Source organism: Propithecus coquereli, unplaced genomic scaffold (genome assembly GCF_000956105.1).
Source record: "Propithecus coquereli isolate 6110/MARCELLA unplaced genomic scaffold, Pcoq_1.0 Scaffold8, whole genome shotgun sequence".
NCBI classification, from domain to species: domain Eukaryota; kingdom Metazoa; phylum Chordata; class Mammalia; order Primates; family Indriidae; genus Propithecus; species Propithecus coquereli.
This window is the reverse complement of record NW_012154173.1, coordinates 11,663,205-11,681,186: the sequence shown is the minus strand read 5'-3', so window position 1 is coordinate 11,681,186 and position 17,982 is coordinate 11,663,205. Positions and strand designations below refer to the sequence as shown.

The following is a 17,982-nucleotide window of genomic DNA, read 5'->3' as shown; positions in this document are numbered from 1 at the left end:
CATGCTCTGCCCCTCTCTTTACATTCTGCCCCCCTCTTAGCAGTCGGTCTCAGCTCAGACGTCTGGGCTCTGCATCCTATCCCAGGTGGCTTACGCCTGTCACTGACCCCTGTTCTCTGTTATTTTCCATAAAGAACGTGTACCTTATTCATTCAGTAATGCATTTGTTGTCTGTTTCTACCAACTCCACTGTAAACTCAGTCCTGGGGGCAGGGATGTCTTATCCTCAGCACTTTAGGACAGGGCCACATCGTGGGGGCTCAGAGAGTCCTTATTGAATGGAATGTGGACTTCCAGTACCGGCAGAGAGAGACAGGGCAGGAGAAGGTCAGAAGGCGCTACCTCCCATGCTATGGTAGGAAAGAAGGCTTTGCAGAGGAGGAGGAACAGGAGCTGGACAAGATTTGGTGGATGAGTGTGGAGGAGTCATTGTGGGTGATGGGGTGCTCTGAGCAGACGTGAGGCAGAGATGCTCGAGGGCTGTTTGGCCCACTAAAGAGCCCAGTGCACTAACTAGCCTAGTGTGCTAGATCATTTTGTGCCGAGAGAGAATGCCGGGAAGAAAGGAGAGACTGTATTTGGAGGATCTAGAATGCCAGGGGGAAAAATGTGAGCGCTAAGCCATGATCGAAGGGAAGCTATTTAAACACGTTGACGAGGGGGTGTCATGTTCGAAGTGATGCTTTAGAAAATTCGTCTTCTGAGAGTATGCCATTCTGCCTGTTCACCTAACAATCCCTTCACTCCCCACCCCCACCTCTCTTTAAAGAATTTCTGCAAACTCTCTCCATTCTCGGGGTGTCTGCATATGCTAAGACACCTCATTATCCAGCCACTTGGCCTGGTGTGTGCATGTGAAATATACACAACGGGGGCCTGAAAAATGGGCTGGACAACTGCATGCTTGATTTTCGCGTGTTTGCATATATAATGTGTTTTTGTGATTAAATTCTCAGGAGGAAGCAAGTTGTGCTGTTTTATAGCTCTGTCAGTGATTAATCTGGCCAAATCACAGAGGTATATGTTGTGGGTGTTCTTTATTGACAAAAGTGCTTTAGATTGCTGTCTCTTGGGTATTTAAGTGGCTAAATCTCTACAATCCAAGGTGCTTTATGCTGAATTCTGTTCTATTGCAGATAAATGAGTTGAGCGTACAGTTTATATAGTTTTGGGGGAAGTAAAGTGCTTTCCCATTCATCAGTTCTTAACAGTGATCAAAGAAACATCTGTTAGCCTTCAAGTGTAGTCTGCCTGAAGGACTGATAAAGCCATCATCACAATCGCTCCATACAACTTCCTTTTGTTGGACTTCGTGTGTTCTAATGCAACCAAGATCCTGCTATTTCATGTAACCAGAAGCAAAAGATGATGACACTGACAGTAAAGGAGCTTACAGTACTTCACAAATCAATTTTATTAACTTAAACACAAAATTAATGAAGAAAAATTCTGTACACAATTGTGGACACAACACACCTTTATACAGTAAGGCCGAGATAAACTTTGTCTTTTCAGTCTGTAGAGTACAAAAATGTAAAATGAAAAAGTTAAAAAACTGTCAACTTCTGTTTGCTTCAAGCAAAAAAAGGAAAAATAATAACACCCCAATTATTAATTTAAACAATTTGGAGAATTCACAAATACTAATTCTAGCAGCAACATGAAACCTCAGAAAAGGATGGAGTAGCTCTTTAGCTACTTTGCGTCATAGCTGGTGTTTTTCCCCCAATATTAAGAAAATTCTTTAAGAATAATTTCATGACAATGGGAAGCTTTAGACGTGAGAGAGTAGTGCACAAACTGATCATTTTGGAGAAAACTTTCTTACGGTACAACAAAGGTAATATTTTAATTTCCCAGATTTATGCTTGTCATGTAATATATAATGCAGGTGGAGAGGAACATCATTTCCATGGTGATAATGACCATGTTCACTGCTGGCAAAGGACTTTCCTCTGGGAGGAAGGAAGACAGAATATGAGCGTAGGGAGTAATGCAAAGTTTTGCTGATTTCCGGATACACGGTAAAGTATTCCTTTATCTAAGTAAGAAAATGCAGACATAATAATAATTCTGAGCACATGAAAACTTTGCTAGTCTCCAATTCATGAACCATTTTATTAATAAAATATATCTATCATCTATATTCTTTCTGTGGGAAGAAGCATTTGAATAATAATTTTTTTCCAAGTAGTTACATATAATACATTATTGAAATGAAATAATGAGGTGGTAAGAGGACTTTTTATTTCTTTCAAATTATTTAAGAAACTGCTGTATTATTTTATCAAGGCCCTCATAACAGCATTTTAAAAATTTAGAAGCACTGATGGGAAAAATCATTTAGAAAACAGAATCCTTATTGACACTTGACATCCATGCTTTTGGTCTTGACAACATTATCTAAAAAAAAAAAAATCCATGATCTACATATTTATACCCAATACTCAGATAAGGCACAGCACATGAGTTTGTGCACGTGTTGCCTCATGCTTCACTATCAAGGCATTGCTACCTTTCCATATCATTTCCCTAAACAATATGTAAAAGAATCATCCATTATTACAAATTTACACCAAAAATTCTTTCTGTACATGATTGTCTCAGTGATGTACATATTATACGTTTAAATTAGACATACTTTAAACTACTTTGCCATATGCTAAAATTCAAAGTACTGTACTTGCCACATTGTGAGGCAAAGGACTTTAATCACTTATTTCTACTGCTATTGTCTCTTCAATTGTTTGATGTCAAAAAAGTCTGCTTGGGTGAACTGTATGGTATGTGAATTATACCTCAATAAAGCTGTTTTAAAAAAGTCTGTTCATAAATAAGTAGAGATGTACAGATTACCCTGGGTATGAGACACCAAAAAGTAAACCTTCTTTATAAGACAATTCCTCCACTGGTATTCAGGAAACACATTTCAGTCTTTTTTGTGCAATCAAGTTTTCTGTATTGGAGAAGCTGTTTATGTCACATTGAAAATGCTAAAACTGAAGTGTCTGCAGGTCCTTTCTTCACAGGTTTGAACCGTGTAGTTAATGTGGCAAAGACACATTACACTGTGCTAGAACATCGTCATGGCTTATTTTCATTGGATTCACAGTACTAGAGTCAACAGCTGTTCTGAAGAAACAGACGTGGTCCTCCATTTACCACAAGGGCAGAGGTCGAGACCGGCAGCAGCTGTGCATCAGTATGTTGAAATCGCTAAGTTCTGGAGTCCAGACGAGACACGCAGGCTTGTTGGATTTGTCCCTGGTCACAGAGCAGGTGTGCGGTTTCCAAGTGCCATGCGCTGTTACAGGTACTCCAGTTCCAAGGCGTGATGTAGGGCCATGAGGTCCGAGTGGCTGGAGATCCTCCAGAAGGGCATCGCGTGCTGCGGAAGGGCAGACACATGGTGAGGACAGGGACGCGCAGGGCACAAGCCCTTCCAACCCCTGAAATCCAATTTCAGGGCTATGCTGCTCACCCCTTTTCTCAGTGTTGTGAAAACTGCCAGCTAACATCTTAACATCACATCTGTTTAAAACAAAAATTCAAACGTAATCCTCCCCTAAGAATACTGGACTGAGTATTAATCTAGAGTCTGTTTCTTTTAAGAAGGTTACAGATATTTCTTAACTCGGTCTACACTATGACTTGAATGCCAAACTTTAAATAAAAGAATGCTGCTGAACACATGTATCCAGTAGGTTTTTAGTGCTGAAAGTTTAAAAAGCTCATATTTTATGAGTTTTAGCAGTTTTCCTTAGTTGGTAATATTTTACATTTTTCCTAACATAATCTTGTTTGTATATTAATATGAAGCCATATTTTTCCATTTATTTCCATCTGTTATTCTTCACATTGACCTTAAAATGGCTTTATCATGTAAGAAAAATTTTAAATGAATATCTAAGGTTGTTTGTTTTTGTAGTTGTTTGAGTCTAAAAATATAGTTTAAATGATGGGAATGCTTGTAAAACACCTGAATAAACCAGAGGCAAGAAAAACAGGTAAAAAAACAGAGGTTACCTCATCCACAAAAGGTGAAAACATGATGATAAACTTTCACTGCTCAAAAGTACTATAAGTGAGTACTTTTGCACCAGCATAATGTTTTTCTTAATCACCTTTCAGAAAACAAAATTCTGTGTAGCTCACAGAAAAATAGGTGGTTTTACACAAAAAAATAATGTGGAGCCCAGAGCATAATCTGCAATTATAGTTCTGAGAAATTTGGGAAAACTTCAGACTTACAGGAGAATTTGGCATGGAAGCAAACAAGTAGAAGTGAGGTTTTTTTTAATCCGTAGGTACCAGTGGAAGCTACTACTTTGATATAGTTTACACAGATGTTATATATTGGCATACAAACTATTATTTATTAACAATGTCTTTGCCTCAAATTATCTGCTAAAATCATATATCACATTCCAATATTAAATGTAGACCTTTCTGAACTCAAGATTTTTTGGAGTATCTATATATCTCTGTTATCCTTTAATAACAGAATAGTCCAGAAATGAGTACTAAGGATGTCTTTAGATTGTAAGATGTACCACTGTGCATTCATTCTTACAGGGCACACTGCACTAGGTGTAGAAGATCCAGAGATGCACCTGGTCTACCCTCTCACAGTCTGGGTGAGTAGCAGAAATGTACAACAATCATGAGTGTTCATTTACATGTTCTAAGAAGAGTGGGAGAAGGGCAATTACCTTTGCCTAGGGCACTGGGGCAATGTCTGAAAAGAGGAGGTGATAGTTGAGTTAGGTGTGAAAGGATAAACATTCAGAAAAAGCACTCTTATGGCTGTGTGGGGGACAGAAGATAATGGAGAAATTCATTATTAGCATACTAGCTGGGTATGAGAAAAAAGACATAGCTGGAGACGTGACTGGCTGCAGGAACCAGATGGTGTTGGGTCTGGTAAGCCCTGTTAAGGAGTTTATTAATGATAATGACAGTTATGATTTATTGGGTATTGTGTTAGGCACTGTGCTAAGCACCTCAGAGATAGATAGGTACTACTATCTCTATTTTACTGATGAAAAAACTGAGGCTTAGAGAAGGAGCATAGTCAAGATTCATACCAGGACTGAAGCTGAAGCCCATATGCTGTAATGCCTCCTAAGGGCTCTCTGTGGCCTTTGTATTTAGCTGTGTAAATTACCAGGAGCACAGCACAGGTTAAAACACACATGTACCATCCCATCCATGCTCTGCTGATCAAAACGGGTTGATCAGTTACAACACAGAAAGCTTTCTTCCTTTTTTTCTTATTAAAGCAGAAATTCATGCATATTATAAAACATTTGTATAATACAGAATCACATAAAGAAATACAATTTCTTATCCTGCTACCCAAAGACAGCCACCCTAAACATTTCTCTATTTGTTCATAACAATTCTACATATGTACACACTCGAACATACTTGAATTTATGTGTATGTACAGTATGTACTATTCAGCATCCTGCTCATTTACTACTTAATCTCTAATGCATTTTAGACAAATCATTTTTATAGAAAACCATTATTTCCATTTAACTGTCTACTTGGTATTTATTATCTTTTTTATTTCTAATTAACTTGTGTTTTTCTTATGTTCTTTATTATATTTGCCAGTGATTCATTGCCCTTCCCCAAAGCTGTTTCTTGTCAACAACTGAATAAAGAAATACTACACAGTATTTCTATTGATCTTAAGTACCATTATAATAGGACGTAACGAAGGATGCTGAAGGCTCTTCAGACAGTCATCCAGAAACTTTTCGGACAATTATCTTCATAAAAACATACACAAATACTAGTGAGAGGTACAATGTTTTCAGAGCAGGTTTAGTCAAATTCATTCACATTCTAATTATCTGAAGTTAGATATGTTTCTCACAGGCAAGTTCTCCACCTATGCAACCATTAACAATACGAATCTGAAAGCTACTGGTGCACTCAGAAGCATACATTGAAGAATGCAATGGCTGGCAGAGAAATAGAAAAAAACCATATTCCACACTCCGTGGAAAGCTGAGATTATCCACAAGGAGCCTGAATTGGCTTGTTTACTGGCACTGAGGCAATAATGGCTTTAGTCTTCCTGCAGAGAGTATTAGTAAGAACCACATGGTCAAACAGCACTGTGAAATGAGCTCAAAAGATGAAATGTGCCCGTGGTATATTACAGACAACTCGTCACAACGCATTGGCGATGGGGCCATTCATCTGAGCAAAGGTGCCAAAGGTTTTTCAATGAGACCTGGAGAACCTTAGGTATGTGTGACAGAGAACCAGTGGACTCCGGGGACTCTCCCACCCCAGTTGCTGAGGACAGCAACTCTATCCTCAGTGCTCTCTCAGATCAGGAAGTCTACTAGAGTCAACAGTTTCATTTTCTCACACACATGAAAAATAGTGGGCCTTTCAAAGAAATGTACCTTTAATATTAAGTGACTGATTATAGGAGACTGAGTCTAGGGGAGAGGATAGGTGATAAGTTCCTATTAATGATTAGAACTAATATTGCACAATGATAATATGATGTAAAGGTGTTTTGTCTATATAAGAGTTTCCCAGGACAAGTGGGTGCAAAGGGAAGATTTTTCTTGCATCAATGTTTAGCCACTGGAACAAATTTTTCTTTTATGGAATTAGAGAGATACAGTGGCAAAGGGGAAGAAAAAAAACACATGCTAGAATGAGGGAACCTGGGTTTTACTCTCAACTCTAGCATTCTCTATGTGACCTTCAACTATGGCACATTCTCCCTGGAGCCCTAAAACCCCTAAAATAGGGTTTAGGGGAAATGACTCAGGGTTGCTTCTAGCTTTAATAAAATCTGACTTTATTATCAAAATAGTCCATTACCTGTATAGCACCATTGCTACAGCAGATACGTAATACACATAAGACATATGTCCCTAATGCCCAGAACTGCTCAGCAGGCAAGACATATGTGATGAAACAATTTCATTACAATGTAAGGCAGTGAGGAATTAAGAATCAAAATGATAAATTCAGAGAGAAGAGAGCTTAGCTGAGCTGCAGAGGTAGAGGGGAAGGAGGTGGGATTCCCAGTTAGGAGTGATTAGTCTGAGGTGATGGGGCTGGAATGGTGTGTTCATCATGGAGATGTTAAGGAAGGTGGTTTTTCAAGGTAGAAGCACTTGGAATATCTAAGGAGTTTAGATTCCTATCTTGTATTAATATAATAAATGAAAGGGAGGCTAACACTTAAAGCTGGGAGACACAGGGAAGGAGGTACTTTAAGCAATTTAGGGCAGCAGCCAGGGAAGAACGGACTGGAGGTGTGTCTGGCAGGTAGCAGAGAAAGTAGGCAGAGAGACAGTGGAAATGGAGTGGGTGCAATGGATGAGAGACATATTGTGAAGAGAGAATTCAAGTGACTCGCTGATGGGTTGGAAGTAGAGAAGTCCAAAGAAAGTCTGAGTGGGCAAACTGGGTTGGGCCAACGAACTTTATTTGCTCGTATTCAGATGGGCACAACACGGGATACCTAAGTGGAGATATTTCTTGAAGTCACTGGAGCCCTGAGACTAAAAACAGCTACCCACAAATCCTAACAGAAATGATGCTGGAACTGTAACACGTATATCATTAGTTTATGAAGATTAGACATATATTGAGAGAAGTGGGTACTAAGGCCTAAAGAAGTACATGCTTTTGGGTCTCTAGAACTAAAATATTGCCTATGGGAAAACAATGACATATTTTTGCTGCTCCTCTTGTCTACAGGGGCAACTTTCCAAATCTCCTTACCCCACCCTTCCCCATCTGGTATTTTGCCCCCTGGTTACACATAACATCAGTCACATAAAAAGCTACGTACGTGAATACCCACATGTAAAGTGAATTTTGCTGAATTATTAAAAATGTGTTAAAATGTTTCAAAAATTTTAAAGCACATACTCTCTGACCCAAGTATTGCACTTCCAGGAATTTAACCCACAGATACACTTGCGCATGCATGAACCAAATAAAGACCCTTTACTGTTAAACTGTGTGTAACAGTAAATACTGGAAACCAGCTAATTGTTCAGCCCCCGGGGACTGGTTCAATAACAGCACATACACATAATGGAATACTGACATGGCCGCTTAAAAGGGTTAGAAACGCAGAGCTCTACGATGAAGTGAGAAAAAGCAGGTACAGAAAAGTATATAGTGACTGTTTGCCAGGGGGCGGGAGGGGGGTGGACCAAAAAACATATCTGTGCTTTCGTATGCATACGTTATCTCTAAAAAGTTTGCTTATGGAGGTACAAATACATCCCTAATTGCAGGGCCACTTTTACTCAAGAAATGAAAACTAGATGTCAGCGTAGTATATAGAAGATTTTTACATTTTGATTTTTTTTTTTGTAATCATACCCATGTCTAATTATTTTCACTCAAGCCCCGTTGTATTAGGGAAACAAAGCATTTTATGGTAAAAGAAAGAAAAAAGAAAGCCTGGTAGATTTTGACAAAAAAAGACAAATGTCAGTGGAAGACTATGGAAATAGGTAGGTGGCTTTCCTCAGTCTTTCTAGGAACAAAGAGGCGCTCACAGAAAACTCTTGCAAGAAGAGATCCTTTTAGAATGAGTTTGTTCTCTTACAAAACAGAGGTATTCTAACTTCTCTTTGAAAGGGGTATTTTTTTATGATACAAATTATAGATTAAATTACTGATGACAACCCTTGGACTACATTGGCAAAAAGAATAAGGATGACAGAATAGACTTCAATTGACCATTAACAAAATAGGCAACTGGCAGATTTACTTACTGGTTTTTGTTTCTGGGATTAAAAAAAGTACCTATCTCTAGCAAAAGAACATTTTTAGGGAGATGAAAGACATCTCCACAGAGAAAAGAGGAGAATGTTGTACTAGATTTTAAAAGGACACAGAAACTGAGAGAGGCAAGCTAAATGGTTAAAATCAATTTTGAAATACAAAGTGTTTTGATTTGACAGAACATTTTAGTGCTCAAACGTGCAGAACTTGTTCACTATTAATTTAATAATCTAAATTGCTCAGTACTTAAACATCAGATCAATGTGTTTTTAAAATTTTAATCATGAATGTAAATTAGGGAAAAGACATAGTAATATCTATCTCCCAAAAGGAATGAAATAAAAATTGTACTTTAATAATTTTAAAAATATGCACATAAATTCTTTTTAAAAAGTAAGTCATATTTAAGATATATAAATGTAGTTTATAGTTTGAAGGAACTTTGTGCTAAATCTCCTGGCCAGAGGAAGTAACTGGGTTCAAATCCTATTTGGCCACTTTTTAGCTGTATGATCGTGTGCTTCAGTTTTCTTATCTGTAAAATGGGTCTTATGATTTCTTCCTCATCGGATTGTTGTATTTAATGAGATAATAAATAGGAACACCTAAAAGAAAAACTGAGATAATAAAGGCTTTGTAACTGGTAGCAATTCTTGTTACTCACCATTAGGATTATTATCAATCCTTCTACAACATGGATAGCATCTCAATTTATTGCTTTAGCTTTGATTTTTACACACAGCTTTTAAAATGGGATGTTGTTGAATTGTAGTCTTCCCCCCTAAATTAAATATTTCTTCAAAATTAAACACTCCTTACTTCTGTGCAGTACCCCACTTTAAAGATGCTCATTATCTATTATGAATTATTAGATCCTTGTCTCTCAACTCATGCTCAGGTACTGCTGTTTAAATACTAGTTAATTTCAAAAGGCTAAACAAAAATTCTCCTTCAGTAAAGTTAGAAATAATAAAGGAATGTTCAATCTATCACTCTGATAACATCTGAATCTTTTGCAAGATTATTAGGAATCTGAACCTGAAAACTTTGTACATTTTGTATGCACACACGAGGCGGGTCTCAAGGTGCAAAGAGTTTGTTTGCAGCAGATGTTTTTGGACTCATTACATAAAGTCATCCATGAAATCAAATTTGAGAGCTAGGATGATTTTTTCATAGTAAAAAAATTCAAAGAAGATATTCTTTGCAGTTGGCTACCTAATTTCTTTTTAGTGCAGGTGTGTGCCCTGTATAAAAAGAATGACACGTCCAAAGATAAAAAGTGGAAACAATTTTAACTGTTCTTCAAAGACAGCAAATACTTTAGTCACAGAACGGGTAAGCGACAGAGCCATAATTCAAATCCAGGTGTCTCACTCAAGAATCCAAGCTATTTACCATTACAGCTTCTCCAGTAAAAGTGAATGCTACTATAATTGAGCCCTGCAAAACAGAGGGGATAGAAAAGGTGGTACCTGAATTGAATTTTGAAATGTATAAAACAATGACAGAAGGGCACTGTTGGGAAAAGATCATTCCAAGGAGAGGCGACAGCAGAGAAAGAGTGCCGGGCATGGTCAAAGGAAGGTGAGCAGATGAATGAGAATGCAGCATAAGAGGTGGGGGAGAAAGATCAGAAAGGCGGGTTGTAGCCAGATTGTGAAGACCCTAAGTGCCAGGCTATGGAAGTGGTCCTCTCCTTGTATTAGGTCATTAAGTATGAAATGTCCAGTTTCCTTAAGTAATAAGTTTGACAGTTGACATCTCTGAAATTTCACTTTGACATTTGTTTTTTTTTTTTTCCCTATTGTGAAGGTACATCCTCAGTCTTTCAAATGCATGTTTTGACTTGTGATTATCTTTCACATTTTTTTAAGAGCAATTTTTGTGAAACCATGGGTAAGTAAAAATTCGTGTTATTTTTGAGTTCCATTGTGGAACCAATGCAGTGCAGACAGCTTGAAATATCATCAAAGTGTTTGGGAAGGATGTGGCTAACGAATGCACAGTACATCAGTGGTTTGAGAAGTTCTGTTCTGGTGATTTTAAGCTTGAAAATGAGGCATGTGGGTGACCTGAGGCCAAGGTGGATAATGATGAGCTGCAAGCTGTAGTGGAAGCAAGTCCATCGTAACCTACACGTGAATTAGCAGCAAGGTTTGACGTTATCATTCCAACAATATTGGACCATTTGGAACAAATCAGCAAGGTAAGGAAGCTGGACAGATGGGTACCACATGAATTAAATAAGTGTCAGAAGAAAAATCATCTCAAAGCTTGCCTTTGCTGTCACGACATAAAAGTGAATCATTTCTACACTGTGTTGTTACGTGTGATGAAAAATAGATTCTTTTTGACAATCACAAGCATTCGGCACAATGGTTGGATAAAGATGAAGTGCCAAAACACAGTCCAAAACCAAATATTCATCAAAAAAAGCTAATGGTGTCTATTTGGTGGTCCAGCGCTGGTATTGTCACTATAGCTTCATGAAACCTGCTCAATTATGTTATGGGAAATGTCTACTGCAACCAATTGGATGAAATGATGAGGATGCTTGTGATTAAGCAGCTGAGACTGGTCAATAGAGACAGGCCAATCCTCTTGTAAAACCACATGTTGCAAAAAACAATGTTGCTCAAACTACAGAGGCTGGACTTGGAAACTCTCTGTCATCCACCGTATTCACCAGACCCTGCACCAACTGACTACCACTTCTTCCAGGCTTTGGGTCACTTCTTGCAAGGAAAAACATTCAATTCTTAACAAGCTGTGGAAAACGCCTTTTGAGATTTCCTTGACACTTGCTCTCCAGGCTTCTTCACTGTTGGCATAAACATGCTACCCTTAAGACGGCAAAATTGTGTCGATAGTTTAGGGGCATACTTTGATTAATTGTACTGCTTCTTGTTTGAGATATAATAAACTTCTGATTCAAAATCGGATATTTCATATTTAATGACCTAATAAAAATGCAATGCATAATGAGAAGGCTTTTGCTATGAGGAATGACAGAATCACACTCGGAGGGATTCAGAAGAATGTGGTGAAGTGCGATGGGTGAACTGGGAGCCAAGACACTTACAGTCGGGTCCGCTCCCTTCCCCTCCACAAGTGCCCTGAGGAGGCAGGCGCCCACCTCATGGTAAGAGAAGGCATCAGCTTCTCAGAGGGCAGCAGATCGTTTTCATCTTGCAAGCCAGCTCTGACCAACCAGCAGAGGCTTTCTGAAGGATGTCTGAAAGGTTCTCAGGCTGTGTCTGGGCTCAGGTAACAAGGTCTGAATCACCTGGCCATGTCTGCCATGGGGTGGGGCGGGAAGAGGGCACTGGCATGAGTCAGGCACGCGTGTTCTCTCTGTTCTGGATGACAGCTACGCCGCTGAGCCTTCCTTTCTGCTCCCAGAGTCTGCATTCTCTGAAGACCGACCTGACCTCCTGTGGCCTTAAGCTTACACACACCACTATTCAAAAATATCACTTCGTATTTATTGAATCCTACTCTGTTTTTTGCGCTTACAGTTCTACACACATGCATGGTCTGTTTCAGAGAAATGGAACTTGTTTAAATGATACAGTTATGAGACTTGTGAGGACTAAGAAAAAGTAAATGGGACAAGATGCACCATGTAGGAAGGCTCACCTTTTTCGCTCCTTGTTCTTCTTCCACACCATCCCCTATAACAACATACACCACTTTTCTTCCAAACCTTTGAATTATCCTTTCAAAACAGCTTTCCTTTCCTAATGAACAAAAATAAATCATATTAGATGTAAAGTTTGGGTAACCCAGTGTGACAGCACTTGAGCTTCTTATATAAAATGTTTTCTTCCTGCTCTGATTCAATCCTATCCCACTTGTGCAACCAGGAGTGTATCTTTTTTTTTTTTTTTTTTGAGACAGAGTCTCACTCTGTTGCCCGGGCTAGAGTGCCGTGGCGTCACCTAGCTCACAGCAACCTCAAACCAGGAGTGTATCTTTATGCCACTTAGGTGGTATGCAGAATTGCACAATAAATTAAAAATTGTAAATTAATTGGCAGGGTGGTATCCTGTCCCTTGGATACTTTTTTCCCCAAGGTTCATTTATTAATACATAGTCAATCACAGCATAGCAATTGGAGGAAAAAGTATTGTTTCGCAGTAGTACTTTTTTTTCCTACAAGCTGAGACTAAACAAAGGCATGCGATTCTGGCAACGTGTTATACCTTGATTTAAAAAATATTTCATTATATATCAAACTCTATAAACAATATCCGATCCAAAGACCATTGAGGATGATAAAATAACTGGGTTTGGTTTTGTCGTATAGCATGAAAAAAACAAGCACAGGGATTAGTTTATCCCTTTACTTTCAGGTTGAATTAAAGACCCCCAAAGCCTAATGTGTTTACCTGAAATATTCTCATAAATCTTCTCCTGAAATAAATGTCAGGTAATTTGGGGTACTATGGCGAGATCATGCCTGCCTTACCCAGGCATCTAATGTTCAGTGAAGCACTTCCCTGGAGGAGAAGTGGGATGAAGGTAACAGAATACCTTTATCTGTCTATTATCTTTCCCATGTCATGACTCAGTCTGGGCTCCCGTGGCGGCTACACTGTCAGCACATCCCCACAGTTAATGCAGGCATTGTTTCTGCTTAGAGAAGAAACTGGTGTTCCAAGACGCGGGCTGCCAATAGGGTCATTTTAATGGACAATGGGCAGTTTATAGTTTTCAAATGTGAATGGCTGAGCGAGGCCTGCACCTCTTTCAAATAAGGATCAGATATACACATGAACAAATTGCTTGTTTGCTTAAACAAATGTCTGCTTTATATTTGTATTTTGCACTAAAATCTCTAGTTTGCATCTGACAGAACGAAATAGAGCCAGCCTTATTCAAAGGATGCAATTTCAATGCTTCTTTAGTTGCCCACTAAACTGTGAAATATTAAATCACTTTAAGAAACAAGGTATAGTCTTCACTGCAAATATATGCAACCAAAAACTTAGATGTCATGAAACTTTTTTCCCTCCTAACAGGGAAATGCTTCTGTGTTTTTGCAAAGTTTCCCTCAAGTGGAAAAAGGAAGGTAAACAATGTTATTTAAAGGTGAAGTTGTAGTGGACAAAAAAAAAATACTGCCTATATACTATTTCCTATAGGCTTCATTGTAAATTTTGGGTCACGTAGAAATTTTTCACAAAAAAGATAATGAAGCTGATTTAATTAGAAGTCAATTAGAAGTCTTATATAAAATATTCATTTTGATGAATCTATTTTGTCTGAAAGAGCACCAGAGCTCTGTTAAATGAGATACCAGTTATCTTCTCCTATGACTTTGGCATTTTGCCTACAGTGAAAATATACTGAGTTTTATGCACTGATCCCAACATATGTCTTAGCTGATGGCAAAATTAGCCAATATGACAGGAGTTTCAATCTCTACTTTTCTCATTAAAATATCAGAGAAAAGTGAGATGATTTCTGGTTTTTAGATAATTTCTGCCACCACAGTTTTTTTAAATTATAAACAAAATGCCCATTTAAAAAATACTTAATCTGGCTGGGCATGGTGGCTCACATTTGTAATCCTACCACTTTGGGAGGATGAGGTGGGAGGATTGCTCGAGGCCAGGAGTTTGAGACCAGCCTGGGCAATAGTGAGACCCCATCTCTATAAAAAATAAAAAAGTTAGCCAGCGTGGTGATGCCTGCCTATAGTTCCAGCCACTCAGAGACTGAGGCAGGAGGATTGCTGGAGCCCAGGAGCTTGAGGCTGCAGTGAGCTATGATGACGCCACTGCACTCTAGCCCCAGCCCCAGCAACAGAGAGAGACTGTCTCCAAAAAAAAAAAAAAAAACCCAAAAACAAAACTTAATCCTTACTGGATTGTTACTGTACTTTATTATATTTCCACTTTTAAATCATTTGGGATTAAAGTTCCATGCACAAGACATGTAATACTACTTGTACTTTCCTTCTGGGAAGCTAAGCACTACCCCTTCTGTACTGTGTGCTTCTTTGGCATTTGATCCACCTTTCATACTCTGGTAAATTTTTACCCTGATCTCTGTTTACAAAACACAATATAATTCCTCTTTATCGATATATATGAAAATAGGATTAACATGTGACTTAATTCTGATTGCTATTTTTATGGAACATGAGAACATATAAAAATTCTGGTTATAATGGGCTACTGGGAATTCTATTCTATTTGGTATATTCCTTTCTTTTTATAAGTATTTCCCAGTATTCTATTCTTGGCCCCCCTCAAGAAGCATCAGTCATTCTCAAACTCTAGATATGTATCTCCAACTTGAAAGGTCCACCTGAATATCCCACAGGCTCTTCAAACTCAACATTGGTGAGATCAAACCTGATTTCCCCATCTGTTAATCACGCCACTACTGACCCAGGTGCCTAAAAGAAACCCTGCTGTCAGCCTTCCTCAAAATAAATGGCCATCTATTCAGCTATTATTTATCAAGGACCTACTATGTGCTGGGTGCTGCAGCTACTACGATGAGCAAGAGAGACAAACCCAGTCCTCAAGAATATTATAGTCTAGCAGGAAGTCAGACTATGAATAAATCATTATTCAAGTGATTCTTTAGTGATCACTTAGTAAATACTTTAAAGACGAAGTACAGGAGGAATAACAGTGCACACATATGGAAGTTAGACCTACAGGGATCCCATTTTTTCCCCTTTTTATTTAGGTGGAGTTGAGCATCCAGAGACAGCTGCTTTCCCACTGACTAGCATGCTCGTCCCCCTTCCCCTGGGCTAGGATAACACTCATCTCCTTAGGGGAACATACAAGGCCATTGATGACTAAACCCTCGTCCACCTTTCTGGCTTCAGCTCCCCATGAGCACTGCACACTAGCCACCTGGGACCACTCACAAGTCCCTCAGTAGGGAACATGTTTTAACGTCTCTGGCCTTTTGTTCTCACTGGCCCATCTACCTGGTAAACTCTCATCTGCCCTTCTCTACCCAGCTCAAATGTCCTCCTCCTCTTTGGCTTTCCCTGACCCTTGCCCTCTGCCTCCTCCAAGGTGGGAGTGAAGCTTCCTCAGCCATGTGTACACTCAGGCACTTAAGCAGGAGGAGCCTCTCTCAGGCACGGAAAGCGGTCTGGACCTTGGAGTCAGAAAGACTCTTAGCTTTGCTAGCTAGTGACTTGAACAATTTACTTAAGACTCTGAGCTTTAGTTTCCTCATTCGCAAAATGGAAAGATTGTGAAGATTGACTTTAACATGTAAAATGCTGAGTACCATTCTAGGCATCTGGAAGATAACTGATAAATGCTCATTTTCTTCTTCCTCTATCATGTTGGATTATAGTTAGTGAGATGTCTGCTTCCCTGAGAAATAGAGCCATGTTTTCCTTTTACCCCTACTTTTATTCTGCCTTGGTTTATATTCTAACTAAATTGCTTTTCCCCCTAAATGTTTCCTTCATGCAAGAAGCTTATTTTTTTTTAAATCTTCACAACAATGGGAACTCAATTGTTGATATATATAGAATTAAAAACAAAATAAAACAACATTTTACTGAAGTAAAGTTTTATGGCTTTAGCTACATGGATTATGCTTTTTATTTCTCTTAATGTCTAAAGCCAATTTTGCAAATTGGTTAAATTATTCTTCTAGTTTTCTGACCTATTTAGCATTCCGGAAAAAAAAAAAAAAGTCTGATTTGTTGCTTTTCATTTTAACTAGCCTGAAGGAAGAGGGTTGATTGCTTAAAAAGAAAAAAACGCAGCTCACCTATTTTAGTTGCACTGTAAATATTTTCTATTGGAAATACAATTCCTAATCCATATAGCAGGACTTTCGCCAATGCTGGGATAAGCTGAGTAGTTGTTACTAAAATATTCACACAGTTCGTCCTATGAGAACAGGAAGAAGAAAAGACTGTTGAAAAATAAATCTCCAAAATGAACAGGCATGAGCAGTGCCCACTTCCCAGCAAAGGCCCCACGGACAGCCTCACCGGGAGTGAATGAGTGAGAGTGCTTTCAGCGCCAGTGTCAACCAGGAGTCCGTCAGGGCTTCAATCTCGGCCCTCAGCTGCAGCCAGGCTTCCCTCTTAGCCGGACCAAGCAGACCTGAGGATTTAAAAGCACAGGATGAACTACTTCCTTACCAACATGTCTCTTGGGCTTTATAAAGAACAAACACCACCCTCGAGGTTTATAGTACACAAAGTATTTTTCATGTACTATCATTCAGTGGGCAAATATTAATTTAATATTACAGGAAACATCTACTGATTTTGCATTCCTAGCATTGTTTCTTCTGGTTATAGAAGTTATTTCTTCCTTTTGGGGAGCCTGCTCTTTCCCATTCCTCTAACTTGTAGTTTGGCCAGACCCAACCCCACCAACCCCAGGTAAGCTTCTGGCCTTGACTTGGCCAGTGAAAGTCTTGTAACTTTGGTTGAATCTACTGGGAAAGACCTCTCTCCCTCCCCTTCCCCCTATGGAGGTGCTAAACTGGTGAAATATAAACCTGGATCTACTGGTGGTCATTTTACTACTACTTGGGAGGGACGGACCTAGCATGACTCCTTCCCAAAGGACAGCCTAGGCTCTCCTGCTGGCCTCATTTGAGCACCTGGATACAGGCATGCTATCATATCCAGAAACCAACATCATCCCTAAACTTTTCATTATTAAGTCAATATAGTTCCTTTTCATGCTAAAGCCATTTGTTTTTTTTTTTTTTTTTTTAGACAGAGTCTCACTCTGTTGCCTGGGCTAGAGTGCCGTGGCGTCATCCTAGCTCACAGCAACCTCAAATTCCTGGGCTCAACCGATCCTCCTGCCTCAGCCTCCCGAGTAGCTGGGACTACAGGCATGTGCCACCATGCCTGGCTAATTTTTTCTATATATTTTTAGTTGTCCAATTAATTTCTTTGTATTTTTAGTAGAGACGGGGTCTCGCTCTTGCTCAGGCTGGTTTCGAACTCCTGAGCTCAAACAATCTGCCCGCCTCGGCCTCCCAGAGTGTTAGGATTACAGGCCTGAGCCACCACGCCTGGCCTGGCCTAAAGCCATTTTGAATCACAATGGAAAGATCCAAACTAATAGAAGCATCTACCAGGTAGGAGGAGCTTAACAACCCATCTGTGATTTGGGCAAGGGTTGCTAATTTTACTTCATTGGAAGGACAACTGAAATGTCAGAGATG

At 39.2% G+C, this 17,982-nt stretch overlaps 1 protein-coding gene across 7 annotated transcripts in view; it reads right to left on the bottom strand.

Annotated features, from left to right (window-relative positions):
- Positions 1-1,390: 1,390 nt before the first annotated feature.
- The window catches only part of EYA1 (EYA transcriptional coactivator and phosphatase 1), a 326,218-nt gene continuing 309,626 nt past the window's right edge, over positions 1,391-17,982 (bottom strand). For 4 of the 7 annotated variants that reach the window (XM_012663115.1, XM_012663116.1, XM_012663120.1 and 1 more), the window contains 4 exons: positions 16,784-16,898; positions 16,558-16,679; positions 12,433-12,533; positions 1,391-3,388 (listed from right to left, as the gene is read on the bottom strand). In XM_012663115.1, coding sequence (XP_012518569.1) covers positions 3,308-3,388; positions 12,433-12,533; positions 16,558-16,679; positions 16,784-16,898 — 419 coding nt within the window. In that variant the 3' untranslated portion in view covers positions 1,391-3,307. The remainder of the gene's footprint in view (positions 3,389-12,432; positions 12,534-16,557; positions 16,680-16,783; positions 16,899-17,982) is intronic. The other 3 variants (XM_012663113.1, XM_012663114.1, XM_012663117.1) reach the window with 1 other exon arrangement.